The sequence below is a fragment of the Clarias gariepinus genome, chromosome 5 (genome assembly GCF_024256425.1).
Source record: "Clarias gariepinus isolate MV-2021 ecotype Netherlands chromosome 5, CGAR_prim_01v2, whole genome shotgun sequence".
Lineage (NCBI taxonomy): Eukaryota > Metazoa > Chordata > Actinopteri > Siluriformes > Clariidae > Clarias > Clarias gariepinus.
In genome coordinates, this window is record NC_071104.1 from 41,141,001 (window position 1) to 41,152,799 (window position 11,799).

Here is an 11,799-nt window from a genome sequence, read left to right on the forward strand (position 1 = left end):
GGCAGACCTCCATCCTCCTATATTGAATTTTCCTGGCCAGTAGGTGACTGAGTCTAGCTCCGTAAATGCAGTAACATTGCCTAAGTCTGTATATAAAAAATTCAGAATTTCATTTCAAGCTGTTTGTTTCTGAATGATCACATTACATTTTTATGAGTGAAGTATAATTAATTTGTAAAACAAAATTTAAAAAATTCCGTTTTATGACAAAAATATTTGCCCCCCCTATAAAAGACTCCTTTTGTGTAATATTACATGAACACTGTATAGTAATTGGTAATTTTTTTTTTTTTAGGGTGGCAATATTTTTGCATAATACCACTTCCTTTTAGGTAGGTTTACTGGCGTACTGTTTAAACAAGTGATTTAAATATCTAGATTTGATCATTTAGTCATGTGTCTGTTATTATTATTTTCATCCCTCTCCTCTTGGCCTTGGGTGTAGAATGTGTCAGTGTGTCCTTTTGCACAAGATCAGTATAAATGCTAGCTGTTTTTAACCTGGCCTGGCTTCTGGCCTCCTGATCCCTCAGCAATCTTACTTCTGATGGAGCTGGAGCATCTTTATAGTCCTCCAGAAAGACAGACACAACATGTAGACTGTTGACGTTGATAGTCTGAGGGATCAAGACACTCAACCTCAGTGAGACACACATACACACACATACTGTACAAGCACACTAAATTTAGCTTTAAAGCCAGATTATGATTGGCCCATCAGCCTGCCAGTGGTCTCCAATCTTCTTCAGACCTGATGGGATTATTCTGTGGTGTGGATAGGGAGGTGTTTCCTTAAAGAGTGTGTGGATTTGCACTGTTCATTCATTTTCTGAAGTTTCTGATTTCTCCCTTGCTGTAGAATTAACATATGCTGAAGGAATAATGGGCACAGCGCTTTCTGTCTCCCCAATGATGCGGGACGAAGAAAATGAACGCAAGAGGAAAATTCTGGTCAAACCCAGGTTGATTGTTTCAGCCTTTGGTTTCAAACTAGATAAGCAGAAAAGTCGCAAGAAAGTTGACCCACATCTTCAACAATTTCAGAGCAACAATGTCAAAGAAGATTTGAAAGAATCCACCCAAATTTGTCCAGCACAGTCTGGAGAAATCAGGACACCATCCAAAAAACTAAAACAGACCAAACAGCTGATGGACGTGCAGAAGAACCAATCAAGCCACCAGTTCTTCACATCTCCAGTCCACTTTATTATCCAAACCTCTACAGGTGAGCTACTGCTGTGTCTGGGTCGATTCCTGTGCCGTCGCTGCCTTAAAATTTCTGATCTCACCTTAAATCAGGTCACCGGCTGGGTCAGGAATGTAGACAGGACTCTCCTGATGCAGGGATGGCAGGAGGAAAACTTTATAACATCGCCCATCCTCGTTTTCGTCTACCTGCTGTGCCGGGAAACCGTGGACGAGGACCTTACAAGTTCAGATGATCTAAAAGGCATCTTTCTCACCTGCCTGTACCTGACCTACGCCTACCTGGGCGCGGAGATCTCATACCCGCTCCAGCCCTTTATTACCAAGGCCAATAAGGATGTGTTCTGGCAGCTGGCTCTGAGGGTGATCGATAAACTCAGCTCTGAAATGCTGAGGATTAACATGGACCCACAGTTCTTCACTGAGGTTTTCCAGGAGCTGAAAAATGAGGGCAAGGTGACATGCAGGAATGATCTCGACCGCTGATGTTCCAGATTATTGATTTTTCTTATTGCTCATATAGAAGGAAAACAATGACATTAATTTTTGGTGTTTGTCTGAAAACCGTGCTTCATTATACATAATTCTTGTGATGACAATTCCTTATAAGGTGGGTCTGTGTACAGTAATTTATTTTTCTTTAAGCACAAACTTTGGAATTGTAAATGTGTGTAAATATGGACTGTATATGTATTAAAAGATCTTTGTTTCTACTGTAAGATGTTAGCAGCAGATAAGGACAAAAACTGTTTATTTTGGATTTGTACAGAAGCCTATAACAATCAGTATAAAATCTTTTTTAGCCCCAAAATTAATCTCAATTGAAAAAAAAAAAAAGCAAATAGAAATGATGGGAGACTTTTTTTTTTTTTTTTTTATTAGGGCGGGGGATTTAAAGTTAAACTGTCTGATTTGGTTACACTGGGAACTTTGTTGGAACGATTGAAAAAAGGCAGTAAAACATCTAGCCTGCTAGTGAGTTACGTAACAGGACAATTCTGGATTAGTACAGATTAGTACAGATTAGCGCTGATGCTAATGATATCACTGTTCAGCTCAGGAAACAGTTGGAGACTGTTAAAGCTCAGGGTCAACACTGGACCTCAGCTTAGGAATCATTTAAACAGTGTAGATGTGTTTGTGACGCATGTCCTACCCAGGGGCCGTCCTGCCATGTGCGCGGTGTTCACAGATTAAACTCCATGTGCATGTTCGCTCCATGCTGATGAAACTATGTGAAGTCCAGAGTTGTGTACCAGCTGTACTCCTGGATAAAACAGTCAGTGTGAAGCAGTTTGAAGTTTTAATGTTCTGTTCTGAGATACCCATCGTGCTGGGAGTGTTTGTGTTACTGTGACGTTTCTGTGACAAGGTCTGTCTCTTTAGAAGCAAACTATGATGAGCGCTTCAGTTTAGATTCGGTTAGATTCCCAGCTGGTGCAAAATCTCGCGAGAATTTCTCCTCCTGGGATAAATAAAGTGTTGTTGAATCAAACTGAAAGAAATGAGTGGAGGCTCAAGACTTTTGCACAGCACTGTACAACATGCCTTACAGGCAAGGCAAGTTTATTTGTATAGCACGTTTCATACACAATGGTAATTCAAAGTGCTTTACATAGAAGAAAAGAAAATAATCATAAAATGAAATAGAAAATAATACCAATAAATCTCTTTAAAGAAAAAAAATTAATTTTATTTAAAATAAAAATAAAAACAGTTTGCAATAAAACTTTTAAACGAATAAAAATTTTATTTAAAATAAAAGTAGAAAACTAATTAAAATGAATTAAAATTGAATTTAAAATAAATATAAAACAGTTTAGGATATTAGATAAACATAAAATAATGCAGTCGGTATGGACGTAGCACAGTGCTCATTCAATAAACACACAGCTGAACAGATGAGTTTTAAGTCTAGATTTAAACAGGACTAATGTTATCACATCTGATCTCTTCTGGAAGCTGGTTCCAACTGCGGGCAGCGTAATGGCTAAAAGCTGACTTCCCTTGTTTAGTGTGAACCCTTGGTATTTCTAACTGACTCGATCCTAATGATCTGAGAGTCTGTTAGGTTTATATTCAGTGAGCATATCTGTAATGTATTTAGGTCGCAGGCCATTAAGTGATTTATAAACAAGTAAAAGTACTTTAAAATCTATTTTAAATGTTAGAGGAAGCCAGTGTAAGGACCTGAGGACTGGTGTGATGTGCTCAGATCTTCTGGTTCTAGTCAGAATCCTGGCAGCAGCGTTCTGGATGAGCTGCAGCTGTCTAATGGTCTTCTTGGGAAGGCCGGTGAGGAGACCATTACAATAATCCACCCTGCTGGTGATAACATACACTCACCGGCCACTTCCCTAGGTACACCTGTTCAGCTGCTTGTTCACGCATGCTAATCAGCCAAGCATTAACCTAAATAAAGTTTATTTAGACATGTAGACACAGTCAAGATGATGTGCTGGAGTTTAAACCGAGCATCAGAATAGGAAAGAAAAGAGATTTAAGTGACATATTTTCACCCACAACCTTCTTAAGGATTTAGAGAAAATCACTGAATCATTCAAACATAAAAAAACATTTATCTTAAGGCACGAACCAGTGAGAAACAGGTGCAGAAGATCAAGTCTAATGACTCTCTAACCAAAGGTGAAAAAGTCAGATTTAGTTTGCAAGGGAAATTTTGTTACACAGCAGATGTTAAAATACTATTTTTAATTTTAAAAAAATTTAAAAATGCAATTTCGTTCTGAATGTGCAATATCATTGTATTTTTTTAATGATGATAAAGTACTCATTCATTCTAAATAAAGCACTGCTCTTCTCTTTCACAAATTATAATGGAAGGAATTATTCCTTAATGTTTTATGCACTGATGCTGCAGAGGTACACAACCCACCTCCTGGAGTACTTATTGGGTAATCCTTATGTTCCCCAATGTTCCCCAATGTTCCAAGTGTCCTATGGTCTTCAGGTTTATATAACACATAGTAGGAGCGTGGGAATGGGTCTTATCCATTTCTCTCCTTCATTTGCCTGTTTTGATCATTTTTGTTTCTAGAGACTTTCAGAACCACTTTAATTTTGTTGGGTAAAAATCCTGTCGTTTTGAAGCCTTTTTCTGATCAAATAAATTGGATAATATTCAGGAAATATTTTACTATTAAACATAAGTTACATTTGTCTCGAACAGAATATTTTCTGTAAGAGAATCTCGACCTGATCATCAGTTCCTCTCTTTGCACCTTCTCCATTTCCTCTACATCATCCAGCAGAACTGGATCAGGACACTGGGCCTTTTATAAGGAAAGGGTTTACCATATATGGTCATTTGTAGGGGATTCTTTTATGCAAATAGGTGTGTTGCCATGCACAAGTAGGGCAGATTACCTTCCACCGTGTACAGCTGACGGCCAGCACTGGTGATTTGATTGTCCTCAAATTCAAAAGAATGCACCCTGGAGGAATCATTTAGAAAATAAAATAAAACATTTTTTTCATCTTAAGACAAAATTGTTGGATAAACTACATGGTTGCATCATTGTGATTACTATTTTAATCCATAACTTACAATCTCATCATCATCATGAGCATCTCTACTGACCCATGTTTTATTTATTACTGAAATCAGAAAGAAAAAAAGGAAATTCCACACACATTACTTAGCAAACTGAAGAACTTTAATTCATGTTGGCATAAATGCAAAACGTAAGAAAGTCATACATCATTAATGTAGAATTCGATGAGAAGCAGCAGTGCATCAGCTTTAGATCTTTGTTTATAATTCAGTTACAATTCTTCATTTGTTCCAGATCTTAATTCCACAGCTAGGACTAGCGTGCTAATATCAGTGCAGCATGCTACAAACAACCTGCAAACCGTTTCCATAGCAACATATTTATAGTTTTTGAAACAAGGCTACATTCATTAGCATGCACCTGTCTAAAACTGCTTTAGCCATTAAAAATGCTAGTGAATATTGTTCAGACAAATGTGCATGAGGTGTTTATAATTACATTTCTAACCGAGCTACAGAGCATTTTTTTTCACATAGTTTAGCTCGATAGCATGCTGCTACATCCAAAATGCTATGCTACTAAAAGTCTGCAAATTGACATTTTTAGTACTAATTATTCTGCTAAATAGTGATCCTGCAACTGTTAATTGTTCATGAAACCTGTGACAGTGAGTTAGCTAATGTTCTGAGTTCATTCTAACCCTGCTTATGGTGACACAGGTAAGAAAAATCTATTAGCACAGCAGTAGCGCAAGTCAGTTAGACAAGATCAGAAATATGGCGAAAACTCTGAATGTCGTTAAGGTTTAGCTACAAATCCAGTCACATTGACTAGCTGACCCCAACAGCAGATGACTCCGCCCCCTCAGTTATAGTGATTGTTGATGTTGTTGAGGTGGTTGATGTTGTTCACACAGCTGATGTGCGCTGCACTGAAATGCGCAGATGGCTGCAGGCTGTGACTCGGATACAGCGCCGGGCCGGATCCGGTCCAGTACGGAAAGCCGTGAGGGCCGACGCCAGGAGCCACCAGGTTCAGCTTGGAGATTCCTGAGAATGGAATGGAAGTGAAGTTGGTGTGGAGCGTGTAAAGAGCTTCAGAGGAAGAAGAGGAGGAAGTGGAAGTGGAAGAGGGCTGGCAGGCCTGCGCCAGGCCACGAAAGTCAAATCTGTAGGCGTAGCGCTTGCCGTGGACTTTGCTCATGATGTTCTTGTCGTAGTAGTAGCGCAGCGCACGACTCAGCTTGTCGTAGTTCATGTTGGGCTTGCTCTTGCGTGCCCCCCAGCGTCGAGCCACCTCATCCGGGTCGGTCAGCTTAAACTCACCGCTCGCCCCCTCCCACGCTATACACGACACATTAGAGCTGTCCGACAGGAGCTCCAGGAGAAACTGCCACAGCTGGATCTGACCGCTTCCTGCAAAACAGTGATCAGTTCATTACAGAAACACTGATGGGAACTTTTACACTCTGACATGAGGAAGAAGAGAAGACTCCAAATCTCAGAATGTTCAATCTAAAATATAATCACCAGGTCACCTAGATGTGAGTTAATGGTTGGGTGATGAAGACATCAGGTCGTGTGTGTGTGCGCTTCTGGTTTTTTATTCAATAAATGTGAGAATGTACCTGTTAGTCTGAGTCTTTGCAAATGCATCATAATTAGAAATGAATCCCCTGGATGTGGAACGATTAGCAGACAGAAGTCCAACAAAACCTTTTAAAATATTATTAAAACAAAACTCTCACAAACTTTTTATATTTATCAGATTTTGGGTCAAAACTATACACACAGCACTGCTGAGCTGGGAAAATAAAATCATTGCTGTCTGAACTACAAGATGAAGGCGGTGTGGAGTTCTGTCTCATCACAGAACAAGCAGGGGGGTTAGCTTTGTGAAAATGTGTCAGGTGTTCTAGTTAATAGTGATGTTCATTGATGATATTTAATAAAATATGTAATGTAAATTTTTTATTATCTCAGGTCAGACATTATCATGACGTTATTAGACATTATTATGTTGTGATTTATATTTAATACTCGGCAGGGTCCATATGCTTTATTCATTCATTTTACTCACTGTAAACCCTAATGCTCAAAGTAATTAAACATATTGAGTACTGTTAACTTAAATAATTATAATTAGTTCAAATTAATAGACCTTGATGAGTATTTAGAACTTTTTGGTATTTATGAGTTTGTAGAAATTACACTTTTCAAGTTAGCTGAACAAATTTGGTATTTTAAGTATCTGCAAGTACTTAAGTATCAGTAACTGTCACCTTAAAATTCCACCAACTTAAAATCTTATAGCGATTTTGTGTCTGACATCATGAGGGCGATGGGGCACTGGTGGCTTAGTGGTAGGTGTTTTGCCTGCCATGCAAAAAGCCTGGACTGGATTCCCAACAACTGAATGAAGTGCCTGTCCCAAGCCCGAATAAAATGTAAAGACTGTGTCAGGAAGGGCGTCTGGTGTAAAACCTGTGCCAAGCTTGTGTGCGGACTGGATGGTCCACTGTGGGCGACCCATTGCCAGGAGCAGGCGAAAGACAAACAACAATTTCTTTGATTTGCAACAACTAAAAAAATTATAATTACTATTAAATTAAATTCTATATCTCTGTATTGTACAGCTGTTTCTTATTTTCTATATTTTTCATATATGTTTCTTATATTGTATATTTTGTCCTGTACAGTTATGTTATTTTATTTTAATTTTATATTTTATTTTATTCTTTCTTAGTTAAATTTACCTTCTGTTTTCTTTTTCAATATTTATTCCCTATTCATAGTCTTTTTATTTTAAGGTCACGAGCAGTTGTCTAAGCATTTCACTGCATATCGTACTGTATATGACTGTGTATGTGACAAATAAAATTTTAATTTGAAAATTTTAATTTGATAAATAGTATTAATAGAGTTATAATAGAGTTAGGCTACTCATTAATGCAAATCAAGAATGATTAATATAAATGAGTACAACAAATGTAAAAACTCTGTTTACTTAAAATTGAAAACATCATTACTCAAAAAAATCTGATGTAACTGATTACCTCGATTTTGAGTTTTGCCAACTTATTCAGGTTTACAGTGTATTTAATAATAAAACATTCGCAACAGGAGGGTTACTTAATAAAACCCTAAAATAAAAACATGAAATGATGATTCTTATGATTAAGACATTATAATAAAATACAGCTGTAAAATAAATGTATATGATTTTGTTTTTGTCTCCATTTTTAAACCCCAATTTTGTCTTCTGATGTGAACACAGATATGAAATAAAAAGATCCCGAGCCTTTCCCTATTCCTCTCACCATGATAAAGCATTGGTGCTCTATTACATTAACACCTGAACACTGCTGCTTCACTCCTGATTGTCCTCATGACCATTAGCTACACTCACAGGCCCTTTACTACATGGACATCTGTAGGAGAATCATATTGGAGCTGATCAGCCGGGACTCTCTATTTATCAAAATTAATTACAAAATGTTTTTTTTTTCTTACTTTCATTAACAAACTTGGATTTTATTCTTGTAGACTATTTTCTCCATTTATTTATCCTTCAGTTATAAATAACGGAGACAAAACTGACCGGGTACATGGAGCCTATAGGGTGTTTAATCAACCGTACACAGAGGGGGGGGGGGGGACTGCGATGTGAAACACGTGTTCATTGAAGTATTTAAACAAAAGAAAAATATTTTTTTCGTTTCCTATTAAATGTTGCATATTAATTTACAGAACTATACTCCTGTGATTATTAACTCGTGAGTGTAAAGGCTTATTTCATAATCTGATCTAAACCTGCATTTATTTAATACCATTTACTCTGTGTGTTTAATGACTTCATGATCAGTAATTACTGACAGTAATCACATGCTCCACATCTATCTATCTATCTATCTATCTATCTGTCTGTCTGTCTGTCTGTCTGTCTGTCTATTTATTTTATGAAGTCGCGTGTATAGCTTTTTCCGTTCTCACAATAAAGAGGAATAGTAATTAATGTCACTGATTTACAAAAGAGATTTCATGTCATTATTTTAAATTATTTAATTATTTACTGCATTAATATGTTGCTCTCCTTTTATGAAATGTAATTAAACATTATAGTCTCTAATACTGACCCCAATAAAAGTGTCTCAGATTGTTCTAAACCTCTGTTAAACTTATAAATGTCTCGATTTTAAATTCATCTGAAATTCCGATACAGATCACGATACGAGTCATGTGTACTATATTATTGTTTTCAAGAATGCGGATTTATGTTTATATTACGTATTATTATTATTATTAATTCATTAAAATTATTATTATTTAAGATTATTAATAATTAGGGAGTAAGAGTGTAAACGGATGATTGATTCACATTGCGAATGAAATCTGCTTTAAAAGAAATCAGTAAAATAAAGTCGTTAGGAATCTAAACCATCACTGAAAGCATGCGTGTCTCTCCGAATATTTAAGCAGTAAATTCTGTCCATGTATCAGCCACTAAAACACTAAAAAAAAACACCTTCAGACTGAGACATTGTTCTCTCCGATTGCGCACACACACACGCACACTAAAAATATTAACAAAATATATTCTGAATTTTTATGTGTGTGGTTTTGGGCCTGATGTTCATTTTACGGAAACGCACGCGCTTTATTAAATATATATTAATTACAGATTATGTAAAATAAATGTTATAGATAGAAATTTCTATTTTAAAATTGATAAATGACATTTTAAGAAATTGTTTTTTTTGTGCATTTTTTAATCTTTTATAATCAGAATTGTCCGCCTAAAATGCAATAAAAATAGTATGACGACAGAAGTGATTAAAAATATTAGGAGCATCTAATAAAACATCGAAATAAAAATTTCAAATTTCATTAGAAAGCTAATGACAAATAAAAGGCGTTTCTTTAATCGTGTCGTTCAGTTCAGAAATCTAGTGTTTCGAATAAAATCTAAATGTTTTTAATTTAAATTGATTACCTAAACAGTTTATAAGCAATAATATATCAGTGTAAAAATAGAAAATAAACGTTTTCACCGTATATACATCTCCGAAATTTTGAAATTACACATTTCTGTAAGTTTAATTTGCAGACTTTTTTGCTTTAAAAAATAAAAAAAAATTATTAATCTTTAAATCAATATGCGATTTGTAAAAAAGAGAAATATTTACAGAAGTATTTCACTGAAATATCGGTGTAAAACCAAAGCAAACCGTCTACCGAAGCAAGGTGAGTCTTCACATGGACTTAAATTTAAGTTTCAGATATAATGCTCAAACTGTTTTAATTTCTAAAATGTATAAATAAATGTATTTTTATTTCAGTATAAAATAATTGAAATTAATAAACAATTTTGACTTTTTTAGTATCCAAATACTACAATACATTAAAATATTTATTATAAGGCGCTTTAGTAATAATAATAATAAATAATATTATTATTATTATTATTATTATTATTATTATTATTATTATTATCATGGTAAGTCTTACCTTTCTGTACTCCTGCATTGATGGGGCTCCAGGACGAACTTTTACTTTCCTTCAATACAGTTTCTGTCGGATCTAAAAAGAAAAAAAGAAAGTTTTATTTTATATATAGTATAATTTATATACATATTACATGTGGTTAAAGCAGAAGAAGGTTAATATTTACAAATGAAAAAAGCAAGAAACTCGATCCTATAAATAAATAAAATGACAAATAAAATATATAAAATATTTGAATCTATCGAGTGTTTTTTTTTTTCTAATGATGTTTGAAGATGCTGAGGTGCAGTGGGAGATTCGAAAGCTCGCCCTTCTTGTGTGATGTTTTGCGCTCTGGACTTTTTCTCTTGGAGTCAGGAAGCGCGTTCAGGAAAAAGGATTTCCGACATCCGACCACAGAGGAGCCTGAGCTCCACCACCAGCATCAGCACCAGCATCAGCACCACCATGCACACTCCTCACTCACATCACACTCTCACCCTCAGTATAAATACAAAATACAGTGATTTAGCTCAAAAACACACACACACACACACACACACACACACACAGTACCTGAGAGATACATCTTAAAGCCCAGGTTCTGTCCTGCAGCTCTGTGTGCGCTCTGCTGTCGGAGAGCAGGCTTTCATTCACACTGTGTGTGTGTGTGTGTGTGTGTGTGTGTGTGTGTGTGTGTGTGTGTATGGGACAGTAGATTTTTTTATTAAACTTTATCTCAGAACTCAGATCAGCAGTCAGCGCGAGGCGGACCGGAGTTTCCAGGCAACAGTCTGGAGCCCGATCTCTCCGCGCGCGCGGACTCACCGGGACAATTTCCGCTGCAGCAGCGCTTTAATTAGAGAAGCAGTTTATCCCCCTGTCTCCTTCAGCAATCAGCACCATAAAACACAGAGGGAGAGGGAGAGAGAGAGAGGGGCAGGGCCGCTTATCACCCCGCTATCTGCCTTTAATAAAGCTCCTGCGCGCACACGCGGGGTTCCCATGGAGACCTAGAGTGTGTGACATGCGGTGTTTGATCTCTCTCTCTCTCTCTCTCTCTCTCTCTCTCTCTCAGTAAACAGGCCTCTCAGTGTAGTTTCTGTATTTTTAGCGCACGCGCTTCACTGCGTCTCTGCAAACAGGAACATTTACACGGACATCTGGCACGTGCACAGGACATGGACATGGACATGGGGTCATAAAGTTAAAAGCTGAACCAGTTTATAACCAAACAGGAACGGACGCATCTCACACAGCCTTAAGTGTGTATGCCTTATTAAGCATTATTACAATAGAATAGAATAGAATAGAATAGAATATATGCTGTAATATGATATAATATGATATAATATAAATAATAATTAACACTGCTTCCATGTGCACTGGCTTCAATAAAATAAAATAAAAATTTATAGATAGGGGTATAACACCGCATCTCACAGGGAGTCACACCGCATGGGTGAGATAGGTGTAATAGGTGAGAAAGGTGAGAGAGGTGAGAGAGGTGAGAGAGGTGTAATAGGTGTAATAGGTGTAATAGGTGAGAAAGGTGAGAGAGGTGAGAGAGGTGTAATAGGTGATATAGGTGTACC

At 36.6% G+C, this 11,799-nt stretch overlaps 2 protein-coding genes across 2 annotated transcripts; one reads left to right on the plus strand and one right to left on the minus strand.

The window, feature by feature from the left end:
- Positions 1-882: 882 nt before the first annotated feature.
- cdk5r2b (cyclin-dependent kinase 5, regulatory subunit 2b (p39)) lies at positions 883-1,692 on the plus strand. The gene has a single exon (XM_053495761.1). The coding sequence runs from the start codon at positions 883-885 to the stop codon at positions 1,690-1,692; it is 810 nt and encodes a 269-aa protein (XP_053351736.1).
- Positions 1,693-4,928: 3,236 nt separating this feature from the next.
- On the minus strand, positions 4,929-10,857 carry fev (FEV transcription factor, ETS family member). Its single transcript, XM_053497123.1, is given in 4 exon segments — positions 4,929-6,136; positions 10,229-10,300; positions 10,781-10,829; positions 10,831-10,857. Coding segments are annotated over 4 exon segments (699 nt in total). The 3' UTR covers positions 4,929-5,585.
- Positions 10,858-11,799: the final 942 nt, after the last annotated feature.